The 22,911-nt window shown below is 42.8% G+C and overlaps 1 protein-coding gene across 3 annotated transcripts in view; it reads right to left on the reverse strand.

Moving 5' to 3' along the window:
• VWF (von Willebrand factor) overlaps positions 1-22,911 on the reverse strand; it is a 130,038-nt gene that overhangs the window by 84,287 nt on the left and 22,840 nt on the right. For 2 of the 3 annotated variants that reach the window (XM_085568519.1, XM_021540069.2), the window contains 9 exons: positions 16,810-17,026; positions 14,630-14,752; positions 12,068-12,179; positions 10,244-10,290; positions 7,197-7,333; positions 5,744-5,882; positions 5,054-5,154; positions 2,366-2,561; positions 1,628-1,843 (listed from right to left, as the gene is read on the reverse strand). In XM_085568519.1, coding sequence (XP_085424645.1) covers positions 1,628-1,843; positions 2,366-2,561; positions 5,054-5,154; positions 5,744-5,882; positions 7,197-7,333; positions 10,244-10,290; positions 12,068-12,179; positions 14,630-14,752; positions 16,810-17,026 — 1,288 coding nt within the window. Of the gene's footprint in view, positions 1-1,627; positions 1,844-2,365; positions 2,562-5,053; positions 5,155-5,743; positions 5,883-7,196; positions 7,334-10,243; positions 10,291-12,067; positions 12,180-14,041; positions 14,180-14,629; positions 14,753-16,809; positions 17,027-22,911 lie in introns of those variants that run through there. The other variant, XM_085568520.1, reaches the window with a different exon arrangement.

Genomic DNA, 22,911 nt, shown 5'->3' on the forward strand with positions numbered 1-22,911 from the left:
GTTATAGGGGTATGAGTCAGGTCTTAAATAATCAAACTGCAACTAAAATAATGTCAAAGATAGGGGAGCCGAATGCACTTGATAGCTTGACACACAGCAGAAATGCTGTGCTACACTAATGACTTTGCTCCCTGACACTTGCCCACTCCAAATCAAGCAAGCTCTGTCAAGTCATTTCCCAAGAAACCAAATCTCTGGGGAGGAAGGGAGGGGTGGAACACACATTCAGTGCGTTGGGCCATCAGCACAAATTACACAACCTGCACATTCACATCTCAAACCCATTAAGAAAGAGGGATTGCTCTCCTTCGTGTGTCAGGAGATGTCTAGGGCACCAGGATTATTTAATGGGGGCTGATGGATCTGCAATCAGGGAAATCGTCACTTTGTGAGAGCACAAAGCTCTCTGTAATGCACAAAAAGGAAGAAGCAGCTCTGCACTATTAAAGATTAATTGTGAAAATTGACTTGTTCAATTACAGAAAGAGCAATGGGGCATTATCACTGCTCTTTCTTTCAGCCTCCAGACCTGCAGAGTTCTGAAAGGATTTTTATTACATTATTGTTCCACTATCTGAACATTTACATAAACTAGGTAAAATATTATAAAACCATGCAGTGGTTTAATATAAACTAGGTTTGTTCTCATTTGCAGCAAGCCCTCTCTGGTCTGCAAAAGTTGTGGTTATTGACCTGCAGACCCTACTAGGTCAAAGGCCAGAGGTCTCTCTTTTTTCCACTTTCTATACACTCAGTTTATAAATGTTTTTCCTACCTTCTGCTTGGGTAAAAGTAACAGAACAAATCTGGAGAGCTGCCAAGCACACATGCTTTCCCCCAAATTTTTCAATTGTCTTCTTTCCTTAATAACAAAGTTGCTCAGGAAAATGGAAAAACATTCATTTCACAAATATTTATGGGAAAAGTATGTCTGTGCTCAATCAAAATTACATGGCAATGGATTTTTTTACTACCAGATTGACCTAAGAGAGAAGTAAAAGAAATGAAAGGTATTGGACTCTTCTACTCCAGCCTCTTGGCAATTTGGCTATTAATCTTGTCCTGGATAAAAGAGAGATGTCAGAGAGGCCGTGATACCTCAGTTTTTTGGAGATATTCAAAATTTTTCTGGACAACACCTCAGGCAATCTACAGTAATTTAGCTTTGCAGTAAGCAGGGGTGGTGCCACAAGACTGCCAAAATTCTCTTCTGATGCAAGTTGGTCTTGCCCTTTTGTGCTTCCTCCATAACCCCACATTCAGGAGTCATTGATGAGGTCAGGACCTGGGAAGCTTGGGCCTCAAAAAAAGGCAGTTCATGGATTATGACAAATCACTTGGGAGATTCCTACCCTAGGACATTCAGAAAGTTTCCAGGTGAGTAACTGAAAATGGAAATCCAGGGAAAAGTTCTGTGGATCTGTGTGAGATCAACACCTCTCTCCCCCAGTGCTGAGCAGTCCCTGGGAACACCTTTTGCATCCTTACCAGTGTGGAGGAAAGATTTACTCTCATCATTTGGCATAAGGAAAATCTGGCCCCTCATTCTAGATCTTTCACACAACGTTGCTAGAAAAAAACTTTCAGGAGGAGGACAATAAGTGGGTTTGAGCAGCAGGGCACTTACGGCAGAAGTCGGGCTGTCTCCACTCCACCAGGATGCTTTTCCTGGCACAAGCTGCTGCATAGTTGGCAATGGCAGAGCACAGGCAATCCTTGCCACTGGAGCAGGAGCACACATCAAAGCGGCAGTTCTTCACGTAGGGAGTGGGACACACTTCATGGTGACAAGGTTCAAAGGCAGGAGACATCAGAACTGAGCAGGAATCCTCAGCATATTTGGCTAAAAAGAGAAAAATTACATGCTCACACTGAATCAATCAACGTGGCTTTCAAGGAAAGCCAGAGGAGCCACAGTAAGCATTTTCTCTTCCTTTTATAAAACAAAAAAAAAAGCTCAAACAAACCCCACAAGAATAAAACAGGATCAGGCAGGCACAGATAACACCATAGCTCATATGTCATGATCTTACTGAAAGAATAATGTTTCACTAGTAAAACAAATCAGGGAAAAGCAATGCTTTTATATTCTGTTAGCACTATTTCTGGTGCTGTAATTCCTTTTACAGGGCCTTTGCTTTCTGCTGCCTTTTTATGTTTGCAAAATTAAACTAATTTTTGTTCTCAATTTTCACAAAATATTACATTTTGCTTAAAAAGCTTGCATCAATACAAGTCTCTGTGTGTGAGGGTTTTTTTTGGTTGCTGTTGTTTATTGGGTTTTTAAAAACATACATTTTCCTTTTTTATGTAAATAGAAGATCACCATTTGCTGCACATGTTACTTGTGGATAGAGTTCAGTACCTAAATGAGGATTGAGGTCGCAGGGGTCACTGTCTTGTTTTAATAAGTCCTGGCAGTCTGCATTGAGCTTCCAGGAGTTTCCAAAGTCTTCCAGAAGGGATTCCACCATGCCAGAAGGTGTAAGAAAATCATCCCCTCGGTTCCCATTATAATTTCCACACAGCCCACACATCCTTTCAGAGTAGACTGGGGACACCTAAGGAACACAACATTAGCTTGGTCATCTTCCAGAACAGGTTACCACTGTAGAGCAATATTTTTTAAGGAATGAACCATACACAATTTAGCAGTCCAGAAAATTCTCAAACACACATCAAAATGCTACAGGCACAATGCCATTGTACTGTATTTTCAAACTTCTAACAGATTTGCTACTATTAGTAGCTGCAGGACAATTTTTGCACAGTACAGTGAATTTCAGAAGGTGACTAAGAGAAAAATAGCTTATTTTTATGCCTTGATCAGCAGTCCAATTTAGTCTTTCCCTGTTCTCACCCTTCATTAATATAAATGAGCAGGGCAACAGTGGAGGTTGCATTTTTTTTTTTTTTACTGCAATATCAATGGCACCTGGCAGCATTTCATATTTTAAAGGAAAATTGGATGATGAAGGAAATTTAAACAGGCTGTTTTATCACAAAATTGAGGAAATATTGGAGATGGCCCCCTCAACATTGAGGGCCCTGGATAAAATAAGGAATAAACTAATACCCCCTAAAGCTACCTCACATTAGAGCTTCCTCCTGCCCAGAGGAACTTGAAGCACACTAGAAGCAGAATTTCCAACAATCCACAGAACAGGTGCACTTTTCACCCTGTTTTATTCCTGCTGCAAATCAAGGAGCATCTGAAAGGTGACCCTAAACCTAGAGGTAAGCAAGGAGCAATCTCCTAAGCAACATCTGCCTCTGCATCACAAAAGCACCAATACCTTTTATTTTGTAGGAACTGTCAGTTTCTGTTTGTAATGTAAATTACAGCTACATTACAAACACAGGAGCTCTGATGCTACATTAGCCCTCTGTATCTATGTAATTGAGTGCTAGTTTAGGCAGGCCTGCAGGAGCAACCAGTGAAACAAACAAAAAGTTAGAAAAATCCACATTTTCAAAGAAAACAGCTTTTCTGTATAAATAAAACATCCTCCAAAATATAGCCTAATACTACCCAGCATTCAAACACCGTGGTCAGAGAATAAATATGGGGCATCAAAAAGAACAACTAGAGAATAAGTATTCTAAAATAAATAAATACTAAGAGTATTACTACTCTTTCATGTACTCAGTAGATGGAGCAGTGACTCGCACAAGTCCAGACTGTGAAGTATTTTGGAGTGGAAGTTGAAACCACAAATATCAGGCAGTCACAGAAAGGACAAACTTCTTGAGGAACACAGGAAGAATTTTTGCCAGAACAAGGTAATGGAAGTGTATCACTTCCTCCAGGTATTGTCAGCAATACCTGGCAACAGGTCAGTCTCCAAATCCAGCATAAAATAACTCTCCCAAAGCAATTAAATAGATGCTTTAGATGCCCAGCAAGGGAAGAAGCAGACAGCTGGAGAAATTTCCACTGCTTTTATGGGTAGAGGATATGGAGCAGAAAATTAAGTTTGTTTGCAGTGGGACAAAAAATTTGCCAGGTTATATCGGTCTATGACCAGGGAGAAAAATACTTTGAATACTGAGGAAAACCAAGGCTCCCGAGATGTGCCAAGGGACTGAAGTGAATTATTCTGAGCCCCAGAAGAACATTTAGGACCCTCTGAGCACAGAGATACTGACTAAATCAGAACAACAACCACAAACCCACAGATGCTTTCTAAAATTATCCCAGACCTTTCTTATTTGTTTTCTTTTCAACTCTTGAACTCAGTTCTGAACTGGCTTTCATAACCCTTTGTGCTGTGCCAGACATGACATTTAAGCCAGATTTTGGGGCAGGCAAGGAGAATGCAAAAGCAATGCCATGGTTCAAGGAGGGCAGTGTTTACCACTTAGCAAAAAATCCCAGGAAAACTGGTTTTCTTGGCAAGACTCCACTCAGTGAGCAGACCTCTACTAAAAGTGGGGTTCAAAGGCAGCAGGGCTGTGGTTACAGCTTCCTTACAGATAATTTTTGTTAAACCTGGCTCACTTTTTTTACACTTCGCTGTGTCTGCAGCACCAACAAAACCTAATTGTTAATCAAGGCTGACTTCAAATATTCCTCACAGTAGAAGGAGTCCACAACCCATCTTCTATAAGCTGATTTCTATTTCCTGGAAAATATGAGTAACTGTGTCTCTGGGGGCCTTTCCTTCCTTTATTTTAAGGCATTCACATCTGTTGGTTTAGACAAGGCAGTCAGAGCAAACAAAAACAAAACTCTAGTTTGGAGGATATCTGCTGAATAAAACACAAAACAGTTCATGGTTAATAAGGGCTGTCATTTCACACACACCCCAAAAAAAAAAAAAAAAAAAGGGAGGAGAAAAGCTACCAAGCTGCTCCAAGATGAAGAGATGAAGTGTTTGTTTCTGGAATACAAAAGAACCTGTATATTACTCTGGGGGTAGCAAAAGAGAAAGGAATGTCTAACATGCAACATAAAGCAATTTTTGAGTTCAGACAAGAAAATCTTTGTACATACTTGAGTGGAATGAGAGAGAGGGCAAACAGGCAGAAATAAAACAGACAGAAAATGTACCTTCACTAGGAGTTCTCCATGACCATCCCAGTCCATCTGCAGATCATCCCCATAGGTGAGACGAACTGAACTCCTCACCATGCGCTGGACACGGAGAGCACCTGAAGGCAACCACAGGGTGCCAGTGAGCTTTTACAAGATCCAGTGACAGGACAAGGGGGAATAGCTTTACAGTGACAGAAAGCAGGCTTAGATTAGATATTGGGAAGAAATTGTTCCCTGTGTGGGTGCTGAGGCCCTGGCACAGGTCACCCAGAGAAGCTGTGGCTGCCCCATCCCTGGAAGTGTCCAAGACCAGGTTGCATGGGACTCTGGGCAGCCTGGGATAGTAGAAGATGTCTCTGCCTAAGGCAGGAACAAGATGATCTTTAAGGTCCAAACCAAATGATTCTGTGATTCCACGATTTCAATATTCTGGTTGAAAAACAATTTCCAAAAAGAATAGACCAACAGTGATTTTCACACATCTCACAAGTGCAGACCAGCTTAATTCTCTTGATTTTAGAGAAGCCAAGTCAAGATCTGTCTGCTGCATAGAGAGAAGCTGAAATGACAGAGCCGCTGGAAGAGCCTGCAAGAGAATTTGGCATTGAAAACAGTCTTTGATTAAGCTGGGCTAAGGCATGTCTAAAACCACTACTAAGCAGGAGCCTTTCAGTGGCTGGCCAGAGTCAGCCTGTGTGAACACACCTTGCAGCAAAGGGATCTGTATGTCCTGTCCATTCAGTGAAACTCCTCCTCCGTGTTTCATTTTAATGATGCTGTTGTCCATATCCCGGAGCCGGACGGAAGCGGAGCGAGTGCACACAGCATCGGGATCATCTGCACACTGCAGAGAAGGGAAAATCTGCCTCAAACATCCAGTTTTCACTTTCTTGGTGACTTAGTCCCAGAAGGCATTTTAGCATCTAATTTGGGAGGTGTTGAGTGTCACACTGGTTTTATAGATCTGGTTTGTGCATCCCACAAACAGCAAGCTGGCAGCCTTCCCTCCATTATCCCACTAATCGCACACCAGGGCTGAGCTCCCCATCTCAGAACTTGGAAAGGAATCTGTGGGTGTTCCACCAGACCCCTGGCAGTGCCCAGAGCTGTGGCAGGGGCAGGAAGGACACCTGACCCACACAGCCTGGGGAACAGCCACACAGTTCACATTACCCGAGACTCCTGGGGTGTTTATTTTCCTGGCTGTGGGATAACCAGATGAGGAGCAGGGATTGCAGGGGCCCCACATCACCTCCCTGGTTTCGAAAGGGAAGTTTCAGTGGAAACCTGTCCTGCAGGTTCCCAAGCCCTGATGACTTCCAGAGCTGCACTATCAGAGCTCTCTAATGCAGGAGACAGACGCAGGTGGTGCAGAGAACTACCACAGCCCATTTCTCCAAAACCTACAACTTCACCAGTGCTGCTGGACAGGCTGATACTCTCCTTCCCTCCTGTCAGTCTCCATTACACCTCTCCCTACTTTCAGCTCCTCTGTCCCCATCACCTTTCTTCCCCCCTCTCCTTCCCTCAGGGTCCTTTTCAGGTTTGTTCACCTTTTCTCAAGCACAACTGGTCGATTCATTTCACAACTATGTAACCTCCCTGTGACATTCCCCTTCAGGGTTTCCATCCCTCCCTGCACTGGTCTGGCTCCCTTTCCTGCTTCTCTGCAGCTGCCTCTCACACATCCATCGGGAGAGGCAGCAAAGTCAGGAGCTGCTGCTTGAGTACAAAAAAATCACCAGCCAATCTAACTAAAATGGCAAAGAAAGCAAGGCACTGCTCCGCCAGTGCACTCTGCTTGGTATCCAAGGAAATGTCCTTTCCCTACAGGCATTAGGGAGGCACCAGCAGCCGGGGTGCTTGGCAAGGGGTGCACCCTCGCCTCTGTTTGTTCAGCTGGCAAAGAGTCTGCGACGGCCCATTCTCCAAATCTCATCACAAGTCTCCATCCCCAGGCAGGCTCCTGGGAATGGTGGTGAGGAGAAGCAAAACACTTATTAACTAAGGAGAAAGACTGCATCTGCTATTTAAACTAATTATCTCATAGGGAAATTACTTCTGTTGGCCTGTGCATCTGTAATTCATGTCATAGTCCCACAGCCCTGCCCCCTCTCTCAAGAGCATGCACAGAGGAACCAGCCACGGCTCCTGTTACCTGCACTGTCTCGATGATCACAGAGAAGGAATTTTCCACACAATCCTTGGCAAATAAGTACTGGCAAATCCCACTGAAGGTGAAATACTTGTTGTCAAAGCTTTTGAAATGGGACTGGCCAGTGACAGAGCATTCCCCTGGAAAAAGCAAAAAGCCATTAATCATTCAAGTGCCAGATTTGAGCAAAATCCTGCTCAGCTCCTACAAGCCTCTGAGGGGGAAGAACAGCCCTGGTGGAACAGGTTGTACAAGGCCTGAGCTCCACACAGGCCATAAAGCACCAACAAGATCCTTATCTCACTGCTTATTTCTGTAAGGCATTACCAGTAGTAACAGGGGAACCAATAACAGCTGGGGAACACAGAATAAATTGCAGTCAAGAGCTGAAATTTGTGCCTATGGAAAAGCCTGTATTCTTTTGTTGGGATGCCTTAAATACCAATAAGTTATTTTAACATAAAATAGCTTATGAGCATGAAGAGACGGAAGATAATATCTATGGGAGTCCTTCCAGGGATAGAATTTGTGTTGGACTTTACCCTGAACCCTCATGTCAACTAATAGAAAGTTAAAAATAATTCTATAGCTACATCTAAAGTCCTCACAGAAAAATGTGAGTCTGGCTGGACCATCTTTTTACTAGAAAAAGGAGCTATTTAAACATATTAACATTTGAAGGTGTTTTGGTAAGTTGTAGCTTTTCAATTCCAGGAAGGCAGTATCCCAATACCACAGCTGGGATTTAATACCCCGTCATGCAAACACACAGAAAGGCTCCAACTCCACAGAGCTTACAAAGAAAATCTTCCATATGAGAAGACCATCACACATAGAGATGATCCCATGGCAAACAAGATGGGCAGCCACTTCCTCATCCAGAACAAAATTCAAGTGCTGGGCCTACACTGGCCATCACCAGCCAAAGGCTGGAGAAAGGTTAAATGTTACAAGCTGGCAGGTGAACACCATGAGTTACTCTCTTTGCTGCCTTTGAATCCCACAGAAGATCTCTCTAAAGAACATCATGTGGAAATTTCCCTCTTCAGTATATTATTCAGTGTTTACTATCTTAAACCAGCTGGTGCTAAAGTACAAATCCTGAGGATTTTCAGCCTTGCACAGCTCCAATTCACCCTAACAGAAGTCCAGCACCTCCTGGATCTTTGTCATCCCTTGGAGTTTGATTTTCAGGGCATTTTCTATGACAAGGAAATGAGGACAGATTTGAAGCACAGAGAACTGAGGACTGCTGTCTAAGACAAGTCCCAGCCTTTGGCATTGCTCCTGAAAGGGAATTTTCTTTTCTGTGGCTAAGTCTTTTCTTATGGGTTCTTCTGTCTACTCCGTTTTCTATAATGCATCCCATGAAATTTCCTGAAACCTTCTGCCTTCATAATTATTTCCATTATGATATCAGCTTGAAAGCCTCTTGGTAGTGGCAGCCAGCTCCAGCTTTGGATTCACCTTATCACCAAATTTACAGCTGGGCAATTCACTCCCACAATAAAAGCAATATTTCATAAAAGCAATCTTTCCTGACAAAAAAGAAAAAAGTTGGCCAAAAGGAAAACAGAACTACCTAGAGTTTATACAAGTAACTACATAAATTTTCTGGACACATGATTTTAGAAATATTTGTGGCAACTAACCAACAATGAAAATATGCTGCAATATTACTTCAAGTAGAGACAAATAGCACAGGTAACAATATAGATTTGGCTACTCTGCACAGCTTTGCTGCCCTCCCATACTGTCTCAGTACAGCTTATAGTTTTTAGCAGGCACATGTACAGCAGCTGCAGGTAGGCAACATTCAGTCTTGAACAAGCCTAGCAGAAAACTGATTTAGATATATTGGCAGAAGGTACAAAAATAAGCTGCCTTTTTTTTTTTCCCCACTTCTCCTCATTTGGGACAGCTTCCCAATTCAGAAAAAGGATGCAATGCTCTATTGCCTCTTGCACAGAGCTGGATATCAGCATCTGTTTGCAAGCCTCAGTACCAGACTTATCTTCACAATTACAAGGAAGAAAACATGGCAAGAGTTAAGGATAAAAATTTGTCCCACAGAGTATTAATCACAGCCCAGAGAGCAAGGACATTAAAAGCTATAACCTAAGGAAAAACTAAAGTTAGAAAAGCACCTATTTCTTGTTTGTAATCATGCTGCTGCCCATTAGCTAAAAGATGTAATGAATTAGCCTGGGCTGTGTGCTTGAGGCTTTGTTTTAGACAGTGACATTCTCTGCACTTGGAGAGATCCTTAATGAACAAGCTCACTAAAAATGTCACTTCTGTTTTGAATATTTGCATACACTACCCCCATCCTCTTCTTCAAGTGCTGATACTTTGGGGGAAATGCTCTTTTGGTCTAAAGCAGGAAGAAACAGAGCACTGATGTGTCAGGCCAGTTTCATGTTACTAGAAAAAGACTTTTGATAGAATGCCTTGAGATTGTTGCAATTCCCCTAACTTGTGAGGGTTGCACAGTATCATCTCAACAAAAAAAAAAAACACCAAAGCCCCCAGATCTGCTGTTTCCCTGTCCAGCTATAACCACAGTCTGCATCTGCAGAGCTGCCTCTCCAATCTGCCAGCACCCATGGAAGGCAGGGCAGCCACTTTCTCCCTGGTGCTCTGGCTCCTTCACCCACAACGTGACCATGAGGGAATTGTCATGGTCAATAAGGTACAATGAGAAATTGTACCTGGTCAAAGAAAGCCAGGAGTGTTCCTCTACCTGGAAGCCAATCCTCTGAACATACAGACTCTTGCAATTGGCAAACCAGGTTATCAAAGCAGGAATTGGCCTTCCCACCAAACAGGATTTTTTGTTGCTACACATAAACCATACAGGGCAATGTCTGACTTGTCTCAGGAGAAAAACTTAAAAAGTAGGATCCCAACTGGATTGTATGGGAGCAAGCAAGGAAGAACAAAGACTTGCTCTTTTGGGTAAAAAAAAAATACATAAGTGGGGCACATGAATGGGAGGGGCATAGGCAAGGCTTATTTGTCAAAACCTGAAAAGAGTGAAGCCAGCATACCTGGGCATTCCCCATTGCTGCAGATCCATGTACCACGTCGACAAATGCTAGGAAGCAGAAAGTATCAAGTTAAGCAAAAGTACATGGATATAAATCTTCTGTTGCACATTTTTCCCAAAAAACTGAAAATGGTCATCTGTCCCATGGAAGTTAGATCAGCCCCCAACATCCCTTCCATCTCCCACAACCTCATTTCCTAAAGTATTCATCCCTTCTTCCCATCATTTGACAGCAACAGCTGATAATATGAATGGGTATGGTTGCAGAACTTAAGGATTTCCAGTTTTCCCTGTCAAAGCTCTGTGCTTAATGGAGTTTTCAGCTATAATCCACTGATGTGGAATGAGTTCAATGCAGTTCTCAAAGTATATCAATACAACAGAATCACAGGGGGGAAAAAATGTTTGGAGGGACTTCTAGGAAAATAATTTACTACAATCCCCAACTCAGAGAAAGCAATGTCAAAGCTGGATCAGGTGGGTGAGGACCTTGCCCACTCAAATTTAGAAATATCCAAGATGAGGCCCTACAGCCTCTCTGAGCATTGTCCCACTACAGCACTGGAGAAGGGAGAAGAATTTTACTTTGTGTCAAAACAGAATTTCCTTTGCAGCTTGTGTCCGTTGGGTCACAATCTTTTGCTGTTTGCCTCTGAAAAGAGTTTGGCCCCATCCTCTTTACAGCCCATCTTTAGGCAGTGAAAGTTGCCTCAGTAGCCCATAAATATATTCCCCTTTGCTTCTTCTTACATCAAACTCCCCTGCTGTCATCACCTCCAGTGTCTTCCACAACCCTCTTCTGCACTCCTTGTTTTCAAGAGCTACTATATTCTTCTCATTCCTTCAATTATCCCAGCCCCTGAAAACCATTTGTGGGAGGCAGATTATTGAGGATGTTAAATGCAGAGTCAATGGAATGACGTTCTCCACAGCAGCATCAAGTTTGAATAATAGGAAGCAGTAACAAAACACAGCAATAAAAAACCCAGCCTGTCAGACTACACTCATCTCCCAGGCGCACTAAGGTTGAACAATGTGGCCAAGCTAAAAGCTGCAGAGTTCTGCAGGAAAAAAGATGAAATGCTGATGTCATGGTTATGGCTTGTGTTCTGGGACAGGTGGTGCAGGTAATGAAAAGCCTGATTAACAGGGATGATGCACAGACCACTTTTCTTCTGCAAGTCATGGCCTTCACTGAGTCCTCTCCTTCTGTGCTCCCATTGGAAACTTCTGAGTAATGAGTTTTCCCAACTCCTTGCACAAATATGTCCACACTGAACACAAAACCAGATCAGGAATGCGTGACTAACTCCTTTTCCTTTCTTTAAAGTGCTGGTTTTCCCCTCCAGTCTGGTACTCAAGAGTGAAAGAAAAATTGTGAGCCATGCTAGGAAGACTCATTAGCCCTGTAACAAGTTCCAAGGACGTGCCTTAGGCTAACTCCTCTTGTGAAGAAATGGGGTTAAAGGTTAAATACACGTAGGAAGTCAAAACAAATTCACCACCACTGACACTACCCAGACATGGGAACCTGCTGCTCTGTCTTATCCACAGGAAACAGGTAGTTCTCTGCTCTTTGAAGGAGTGTGACCTTCATGTTGTTCTATCAGATCAAATATCCCTTTAAAAACAGAGCTGATTTTGCCTTTGTGAACAGCTCACTTCTTGGAAGGGGCTGGGAATTCCAGTAAGAGAGCAAGCCCTTTGCCAGTGAAGGGAAAATTTCTTAAGGTAGAGTGATTTCCAGAAAGATAATGCAAAACAGCCACTGACCAGTGTGCAGTACATATCTACAACAACCACACCAGAGCAGCACAGGGTTTACCATGAGTTGCAGTCCTGGGAGATGGTGAAGCCAGGAGGATAATGTTTTCCTGAGTGGATGCAGGAGCAGTCAGAGCTTTCAATGCAGTGTTCACCATCAAGGAGCAGCCCCTCTGGATAGGTCAGGTAGCATCAGACACCCATATCACACACACAGGGACAGAAACATAAATACAATTAGATTTTCTTGTTCTTCATATGCTTTGCCAAGATTTCCCATGCATTATTATCCGTACTTGGTCACAGACAGCAATAAAAAGGAATAATCTTGTCAAAAGGCCTCACAGGGGCTGATATCTGCTTTCCTTCTGGTGCTGCCTCTCCCTCAGACCTGCTGAACAAAGCTTTCCTGGTGCTCCCAGAAAAGCTCTTTGCTTACCACATCCTCAGGTCCAGAACACATGTTGGGACATGGACAAATTAAACACAGGGAGCACAATCAAAGTTAATAAAAGCTGGCCTGGGACTTGACTGTTGGAAAAACCATGAACTTCACTGGCTGCAGTAAAGGGTGTCCACACAGGTCTTGTATTTGTCATAAGAGAACCAAAGATGAGGCAAAATGAGGAATGAATAAACAAATTTGGACAGTATTTAAGTCTAGCAGAGACAGTCTGAGAGAAAAAAGCCATTTCTGAACTTCTGCAGAGATAAAAAGCAAAAGGGCCAACTTCCCAACCTGGGTCCAGCTGCTGAGGTTTCCATATTGCACAACTATAATTACCTGTTCTATAGAGAGCTCTTTATCCTCCAAGGATAAACAGAAGCACAACGGAGTTACAAGTTTTATCTAAGGTAGAAACTTGTTCTTGCTTCTCTAGCTAGTTTATAGTGCTTTCTAGTCAACCCCTATATGGAGAGAGTTGATATTCCCCCATTTTCAAAAGAGCTGCTGTGGCAAAACATTTGTTTTCTTGAACACCCCTCTGCCTTCTCTTTGAGGGACTCCTTCCAATTACCTGCAGAGATTTTGGCTCTTTTCCCTGGTGGCAGCAGTAGTCATCTCTGACAGCAAGACCCAGATAAGTCTCCTTTCTCCTATTCTTTCCATAGAGCTGCCTGGAAAGACCTTAGCTGTAGAGAAAATCTTTCCAGTGAGAGAGAATCACAACAAGATCTGAGCATTTAAGAGTGCTGTGACTCTCCAGAGAACACAAGAAAACAGAATGCCTGCCTTTTTTCCTGGCAAGAGTAATTCCATTTACAGCAATTAATGTAATCATGAGGGGCATTTAACAGAGGGGAAAAAAATTGAAAAAGAAATAAGACATTTGTCAAACATCCTTCAGATCTTGTTTGCCCTTGGAGCATTGGAGGAAAGCTAAGGTAGAATCCTCATCAAAAATCCCTCTAGTCATCTGTCAGATCCTCCTGGTTTTCTATCAAACTCAAATCCAGGTTTTTCCTTTCTGGCTGTGCAACAAATAGCAGTAAAAGTTTTGAACTGCTGATTGTTCCTCTCATGCCCTTTACCCTTTCTATCCTCAGTTCCTCTCTCCTTAGACCTTCCTCATGCTGAATAGACCAATGCATCTACCAAAGGAAAAGTACAGCAGGAGCCCTTGTGCAGCCAGTGGATTCATCTCATTCAGCTTTCTCCAACACTTTCAGGACTGCACAAATAGCTGGATTCTTCACAACAAAATAATCTCTGGAGTCTGTCACCTTTGCAGGTCCTGCCATCCTTCCCAGCAAGGAAGAGATGGGCAGCTGAATAGGAAACTACCAAACTCTGAATGCAGTGGCTCCTCAAACAGGCCTGACGTTGTCATTATTGCCTTGTTTTGGAAAGGAAAGCTCTGCAAACCTCCATCACACTTGACATCTTGTACAAGGTGGCACTAAACACCTCTGCACATTCACAAAGCCCAGACAGGCTGAAATGCAGAGACTGTCCTATTCAAAACAAACAAAGCACACAATGAACAAAATCAAACAAAACAACAACAACAAAAAAAGAAAAAGGCACACAAACCAGCTAGAAATGGAAGCATATGGAGCTTTGGAGCCAGGCACCAAGTTCTTCTCCTGCAGTTGTTTTAAGTACAAGTACAACAGACAGAAGTAGAAAATTGGCATGGCTGGGCTGTTCCCTTTAATCCAAACAAATCTCCTGTATGGAAGATTTAATAATAAATTAAATTATTCACCTAAATCATGAAGACCTTTGAAATTGCAGTGCAAGCTCTACATGTACTCTTTTTCTGCAGGAAATTCCTTCAGTGCATTCTCTGCTGTTTCTTCCCCTAACTGTATTTGTCTCTAACCCAAGCAATTCAGGAGTACATCAAAGGCAAGCAGTGTCCCACCAAGAAATAAAAGTAATCTTGGAATATTAGTCTGTACTAATTTTCACAGAAACAGTTACTTTTTAGTTGGCCCTTTCATGGAGTGAGCATACAGGCACTACACAAACTGGATTATTCTAGGGCATGGTCCCAGAAAAAAGAAGTGTTTCTGGTTTCAAGAAAATTTAAGGGAAGACACAGCTTTCCTTCTTCTAATAAAATAGGTAGCCTGATTGCCAAATGTTTCTCTGTAAATAACCTAGTAAATAAATTACCAGGGCAGCTGCAGCCATCAACACATTGTCCGTGACAAACTTCATTGATATTCAGACTCTGGCAGGTTTTGGCACATGGGGATACACACTCCTTATATTCCATGCCAACTGGACATCTTGGCCCTGAAACAATTTTAAGAAATTAGAAATGCAAATTCCTCAGTAACTCTTAAACCAACAAATCCCTTCATTATCAAGGGCTGAACCACAGAGACACAAAAAGTTATGTCAGCTTCCAAATGATTATCTCTCTTTTAGAAGCAGACATTTTAGTAATTTTAGACATTTTAGAAATATTTGATTTTCAATTTGCTGCAATATCATCTGTCAGGTAGCATAGTAAATACTCAGAGGTTAAAGCCAATTTGTTTTCTAATAAATTGAGTCTTAATAACTAAACCCAAGTGCATTAAGAATAAACAAACCCAGGGAGAAATTGTGCAATAATATCTAAGCAATTTGGACAGACACAGTTGTTTTGCACCTTTAAACCATGCACTTACTCCACTCATTTGTGAAATTATCCTGTTTAGTGTTTCCAGGGAGAGCCAAGAGACAGTTAAAACTCTGAAATCCCATCTTCCTTCTTGCAGAGAACCACCAGCTCAGGATACACCCATGCCTGTGGTATCTCCACTGCTGCCATTATCTAGGCCAGGCCATTATGCAAACACACTATTACAGGCATTCCTTCTCTTCAATGCATGCACACAAGACTGTGGGGGCACGAAGTGGGAAGAAAAGGTTAGAGCCTGCCCTTTCCAAGCCAATCCTCTGCTGAAGAGGTGGGAGGGTAACAAAGGAGTGATCTTGCCCTAGATGCCCTGGGCTCGGGCACCAGCTCACACTTGCACAGTGTGCCCAGCACTAAAGCCCTTCCCACACAGCAGAGCATTCCATACCACCATCATCATCATCATCTCCTGAGAAAGCACCATAGCACAGCTGAAGGGTGAGAGAAAATGAAGCTCCTGCTGTGGAAGTGGGACAGTTCCCTCTTTCCTGACTCAGGAATAAAAACCAAACTGCGGCTTGTGAACTCAAGAGTTAGAAATGAGCTCCAAATCTCCTGGGATCACAGAAGGGTTCATTTCACTTGTGGCTTTTAATCAGACTTACAAAGAGCCCCAGCAAAAATGGGTTCTCTGGCTCACACCCTGAGCAAGGAGATGAGCTTTAATAGATCCCTTTTATGTCCCAAAGGAAAGGTAATAAATGACTGCTAGAACTCAGACTGTATAATCCCTAGAACAAGTGGCTGGCAGCATCTTGCTGAACTAACCACTGTGCCTTCATAAAACTGGAGGCACAGTTTTCATCAGTGGCAAATAGTAGAATATCTTTACCAGAGAACCAAGTAGCCTGTTGTCAGTATACATCAGACCATTTACCCCATTAAGTCAATTTACACAAACATCAAGGAAAATGTCCTTTCTCATAGCAAAAAAAAAAGAGAAAAATCACTGAGAACATTATATTACTGGATTTTTAAAAATTATTATATTTAATACTCTGTCTTAAACCATGGTTCTCAGCAGTAGGCACAAACATGAGTTTTCCTCTATAAATAAAACCCATCTCGGTAAGTGTATGCACTTCCCTGTTGCAAAACCTCAGCACAGATGCAATCAGGACCTCTGAACTCAGCAACATTGGGCTAATAAAGGCAGCAGTTCAAGATGCAATCAGGATCTCTAACCTAGACAAAAATTAGATTAGAAAAGGCAACATCTCAATTTCAAGGCAATTGATTCAAACAAATAAAGGGTGAAGCAATTGTCTTCATGCAAAAACGTTAGAGAGCACTTCACAAAGACGCTGACTTAAACATACAGGCTGGAAATGTCTTACATCTGAACCATATATAAAATACCACCACAACATCCTAGTCTATACGTTTGTGTATCAAGTAAGTCTTCACTGACTGTGTACACTGTAGTGGGACAGGTAACAGCTCAGGATCTTCATAAGCAGTTGAAACAACACTGCCTTGGGGACAAGAATTTCTAGTAAAAGATGGGTGATGGAGAGCTGAAAGGAGGAGTGAGCAAAGCCACTTCCTATAAAGGAACCAACCTCCTAAAAAAGTACCAGCTGCTTTTAACTGCAGGACAAAAATCTGCAAGACAGGCACGATCCTATTGGGGATGAGCAGCCTAGGAATAAATCTGCCAGCTTACTGCACGAGCTCTCTTCAGGCCATCCCTCCAAAATGACTCCTTGGTGAGCGCAGCTCCTGGCATACTCCAGCAAGGCAGGGCAGTGACAGTCCATGCCCTGGGGACAGGCACAGATGTCCCTTTCACAGAGGCTGATGTAGGGCTCAGGATCCACTCGGTGGTGGCAGCGGGAGAAGGTCAGCGATGTGCTCAGCAGCTGGCAGGCTTCCAGGACACCCTGCACCAGAGGTGAGGGGCAAAGGGACAGAGAGAGAGAAAAGCAGACACAATTACTTCCTATAGCCTCAGGAAGCCAAGGGAAAATTCAACTTTTCCAAGCACACCGCCCACCACTGTTGTTAACAACATCACAGCTCTTATTTAGCACCACCATACAGTTAATAACAGTCAAGAGTCAAGAGTCAGCTCTACCCATTTATTCACTACATGCAGGGATACATGAATATACTGATTATTGTAGAATGGAGTATCACATAAGGGATGTTTCGCGCAGAAACACGTCAGTCAGTAAAAGGATGGAGGCATTCTACTTCCTTTGGCTTCCCAGAAAAGAGCTGGATGATGCCTGGATTCCCAGGAAGGTGCACACAGCAACAGAGGGGAACTAAAGTAGGTAGGAAGAAAAACAACCAGCCAATCTTTTGGATAACAAGCGACCAGAGCAGGTGTCAGAGGGAAATATTGATTCTGACTAAAATCTTGGGTATTAAATTTGTTTTCCACTTCTGGCCACACTTCCTATTGTTCCTGCTGGCTTGCCCAAAGCACAACAGGTTAATTTAGCCCAGATAAATAGAAGAACAATAGCCCAGGGAAGACAAGCAATTTGTTCTGCTCTTCTCCCGAGTTAAATCAGCATGGTGAGAGCCAGTGCGAGGGGACAACAGCACAGGGAGATGGGAGGAGGTGTCAAGACCTCTTCTTTCAGACAGCAGAAACCTAAGAGGAAACTTATTTCTATATTACATATGTGAAACAAAACCTAAGGAAAACTTAGACTATGATTAAATTCTCCAGGGGAGGCTTCTAAATAAAAGTTTTTGTGCACATTATGTCACAGTTTGATGAGTCTGAGGTCCTCAGTGCAACTTTCTGAAAGGATGGCACTGAGTTTAGCTAAGCGATAAAACAGTTTTCTGATACAACCCCAGCACAACAAAGAGCTGGAACATAACTTTCTTCTACTTACTTGTCAGTGTTTTATGTCAGCAAATGTAAACCATGGTATATTTTGTAGGTGTTATACTCGGTGGTTAGAGGGGATGGCATATTCTTCATACTGATTCACAGTTACAGTTCATTACTTCTAAATAACTTTAGATATACCTGAGGTGACAGCACATACAAGCTGATGGGTAAAAAAAAAATAAATATATACATATAATAATAATAATTTAAAAGCATCTCATTTTCTGGGAGATGAAAAATGGAGACCAAAAAAACCGCACAGGAAAAAATCAAGATGTCTTCTCTGAATGGCAGCTATGATGCCTGTATATGAAAACTGCTGAGTAGAAAATACCTTTCTATTTTGTCTAAAGGGGGTTTTGTTCAGGTGATCAAGCTAGTACATGCCTGAGACAAGATAGAATTTCTTGCTTATGAAAACAAACTAACAAGAAATGTCTACTCCATTAAGAATGTGTTCCAAGTTTAGCAAAGGGCTCGGGGAACAACCACATGTGCAAAGAGGTTTTGAGCTTTCTGAGAAAGGACTTGGGGAACTTAAAATAGTGCTAACTGAGAGCTGGACATGATGAAAATCAGAAATTCAGCTCCAGCCTGAATAATTCTGATCCCCAGACAGCACCCACCATGCTGAACCAGATGAGAAAAGAAAAAAAAGACACTAGAAGAGTAGGGAGCAGAAACTATATAAATGGTGGCTAGTGCTGCTCTAAGACTCACAGAAGTACAAAAAAGCTGAAAAGGTGCCCTAGGGGTGGGAGTAACAACAACAGAAGCAGCCAAGAAAGCTATTAAAGCACAGCTTGGAGATGAAACTGATAAAACCAAAAGTGAGCTCAGAGCCATTCAGAGGATGAGCAGTACAGCAACTCCTGGATCAAAGCCTTGATCCAGATAGTATCAAGTGCAGCAGAAAACCAGTATATGCAACAATCCCATTTAGGGGCTGAGCTAATGAAGTTTCTTAAGGTAATAGCCTGTTAATACAACTCAAACAGCAAAACTCCAACTGTATATTCCACTAAAAGGAACATTTTAGATGGGAAAGACTTAAAAAGCAAGGGAAATTACACAAAAAAATTAACCCATTTTTATTTTCCTGTAGTTCTTTCGTCTTGGATTTGTTCACTAACAGCATAACTAAAGGCTGAACTCCAGCTGATTATCTAGAAACCAAATCATTTTGTTGAAAAGCAACAAACAGTTCATTTTATCTGTGTAAAGGCTTTCTTGCCATTCAAATTTCATCAGATTTTCCAGTGACTTTAGGCAAAAAGTTATAGCTGAAATTTTCCCATCTTTCAGACGTATCTCAATTATCATTACAAGTAAGCTGAAATGTGGATAAATCCAAATAGATACAAAACCAATAAATTTCACCATGAGGATGGCCAAAGAGAGGGTATGGAACAACAACCCTTGGAGATATTCAAAATGTGAGTGGACAAGGACCTGAGCAGCCTGATGTAGGATGGCCCCTGTTGGAAGCAGGGAATTGGACTCAACGACCCCTTCCAGCTCTAACCATTCTGCAAATTATTATTTTCATTCCTTCATTTCTTTAAAACTCACTGGACGGGCTGGACTAAGAGAGGTCCTTATTCTTTAGTTTAGAGGACAGTGGTGAGTATTAGATATTTGGCAGCCTCAGCCACTGCTGTAACATTCCTGCTCATGGAAGCTGCTCCACATGAAGAAATAGTTAAACCCTACAGACTGGAGAGTGAAGCCTCAGGCTGAAACAGTGCTTAGGGTAAAGGTAGATGCAAAATTAAAATTAGCAGGACTGACTGCAGTATCTGAAATGCAGGTGAAGGTTGTAAAATTTCTCCCTTCCCTTCTGCACTAGTCCTATTTCAAATGTCTCTTTAAATAGGTTGGCGGGGTCCTGGCACTGGCAACCCTCAGCAACCACAAAACTTGCTGACCTTCCTTCTGCCTCAGGCCCACCACACAGAGCTGGAGGTGGAATTTTGTACATTCTTCCCATTTCTGTGGCATTTCCTCCTGCTGCTGCATGAGCTGCATTTGTCCACGGCTTAGCAATAACCATTAAAGAGAGAGAACACGGCAAATAACAGAAGAAATCAAAGACACTCTCTCTTTCCCTTGAAATTAACCCCAGTGGTGTGGATTCTCCAGAACACTCAAGGAAGGGTATATTAACTGGCTACAGTTTTGCAGAAAATATATTTAATGGAGAAAGATTTAGCCTCCTACCTTTTCAAATTAAAAGTATCCAAACCCAGTATGTTTAATACACCAAACACTGGCTCTATGTTTGAGCAGATTAGGTAACAACTGAAAAAAATCACTTCCCTTAAATGCTAATTAATCTGATGGAAAAAAAAGATATTTTAGATATAGTGGGCCTCATTTTCACCCACGTAATATATAATTATATTGTGTAGAATGATTTGGGTTGGAAGGGACATTAGAGAGCCTCTAGTCCAATCCCCTGCCATGGGCAGGAATACCTTCCACTAGAGCAGATTGCTCCAAGCCCCACCTAACCTGGCCTTGCACACATCCAGGGACAGCGCTGGACCTCTGGATCTTTGCTGGATCCCAGACATGATGAATTATGGTCCAAAGCTGAAAATTTCTACTTGCTTTCAGATCTGGGAATGAATGCTATTTCTTTTATTACATATAGAAGTATTTCATGGGATAATGGGGGAACTGTTCCTTACCAACTGCAGTAAGGGCTGAATTTCAGCAAAAGCAGAAATTAGCTGATTTTCATTTCAATAATTTTCACATCTAACATACTATAGGTATAATTTCCTAATAAGAGAAGAAAAAAGGAAATAATACAGTGAACTCTGTCCACCACACATCAATTCCATTAGAGGTGAAATCTACAAAATAAAGGTAATGTATAAGAACACAGTAATCAATTGCAATGCTTTAAAGCATACACATTATTGTTTTCAAGGCTGCCTTGTTACCATCCTTTTCCAGATCACCCATTTATACTTTCAGATCCATGTTACCCATGCTGTCGGTCATCTTTGAGCCTTTAAATTGCAGTACTTTGAACAGATTAAACCAGTGAAAAAAAGAATCAGACAATGCATTGAGGCTCCTTTTGGGTACATCAGCTGGCAGGGCATGGTTTGGAATGTCCTCTGGATCCTGAGGCAAGGCAGCTAATCACACTAAGTGTGTATGTGTTTTAGAGGTGGAGGGCAGGGAAAGGCCATGGCATAGAGGGGTAAGAGTGTGCGCTGACTTTTCAGCTGACACACAGAGCCATTAAACAAGACAGAAACTTCCAAAAAAAAAAAAAAAACCACTTTTTCAACATTTTTTGGGATTTAAAGATAAAGGGACAGCAGAGCTTTCTGATTCCACTGTATAAAAACATACAATGGTTTGGGTTGGAAGGGATCTTAAGGATGATCTCATTCCAAATCCCTGCCATGGGCAGGGACACCTTCCACCATGCCAGGTTGCTCAGAGCCCCATCCAGCCTGGCCTTGGACACTGCCAAGGATGGGGCAGCCACAGCTTCTCTGGGAAACCTGTGCCAGGGCCTCAGCACCCTCACAGGGAAGAATTTCTTCTTAATATCCAATCTAAATCTGCTCTCTGTCATTGTGAAGCCATTTCCCCTCATCCTGTCATCGCGATTCCTGCTGAAAGAAGGCAGAAGCCATCTCTCCAAGGATGCTGTTGGCCAGGGAGGGGGACAGACAGAGAGGGTAAAGAAAACCACAGACCTATCCAGTGTGGGGGCACTGGGGTGGGAGGAATGCCTTGAAGCAGAGCTGTTGTTTCCCTCACCTAACAGCTGACTGCCTGGCAGGGAGGGAGCCTGGGAGACCAAGGAGATTTACATTCCTGAAGCTGAGGCAAGCAAACAAAGCACACTATTAAAAAGCCCTACATTCTTCAGCAGACACTTGTTCGGCCAGACTTCTATTAATAGGGCTGTGTTTATTCTTGCACAGTGAATAAATTAACACAGTGTTAAATGCTGTGAGCTTATGAACTCACATGAGAGAATATAACCTCATTCAGTTTGTGGGAAAGAAAATTTTATCAACAAAGCATCAATAACAGTATCTGTATAAAATCCAAATTAGTTGTACTTGACCCATCAGACTGGATTCCACCCTGCATGCCACTCCCCAGCCCCAGCTGCAATGTTGACACTTTCTAAACTCGTCTGAACAGATAAAATTCCACAACCACTCACAAGAACTACCCTTTCTCTAGAGCTGTAATCAGGTTTAAAGAATCATACGATGGTTTGGGTTGGAAGGGACCTTAAAGATTACATAGCTCCACACCCCTGCCATGGGCAGGGACACCTTCAACTATCCCAGGTTACTCAGAGCCCCATCCAGTCTGGCCTTGGACACTGCCAGGGATGGGGCAGCCAACAGCTGCTCTGAGAAACACAGGGAACAATTTTTTCCTGATATCAAATCTAACCCTGCTCTCTGTCAGTGTGAAGCCATTCCCCTTGTCCTGTCACCCCAGGCCCATGTCCAGAGTCTCTCTCCCTCTTTTCCTGTGCGTTCCCTTCAGGCACTGCAAGGCCACAGTGAGGTCACCCCAAAGCCTTCTCCTCTCCAGGCTGAACCATCCCAGTTCCCTCAGCCTTTCCTCTCAGCAGAGCTGCTCCATCCCTCTGCTCCCCTTGGTGCCCCTGGCTCTGGCCTGGCTCCAGCAGCTCCCTGCCCTGTTGAGCAACCCTGTCCCTAAAAAAGCCTTACCAGGCTGGAACCCCTCATGCTTTGGTGCTTAGCACCACACACCTTTACCCAGGTCAGGTGTTCAGTCTGCCCCAGCCATGACAGAAACACCCCCACACACACACCACCACTGCCCAAGCAAGAAACGTCAGCTGGAGATTTCCAACCTGAAATTACTGCTGTAATTCCTCAGCCAGCTCTGCAGTTA

The sequence above is a fragment of the Lonchura striata genome, chromosome 1A (assembly GCF_050655825.1).
Source record: "Lonchura striata isolate lonStrDom1 chromosome 1A, ASM5065582v1, whole genome shotgun sequence".
Classification (NCBI taxonomy): Eukaryota; Metazoa; Chordata; class Aves; order Passeriformes; family Estrildidae; genus Lonchura; species Lonchura striata.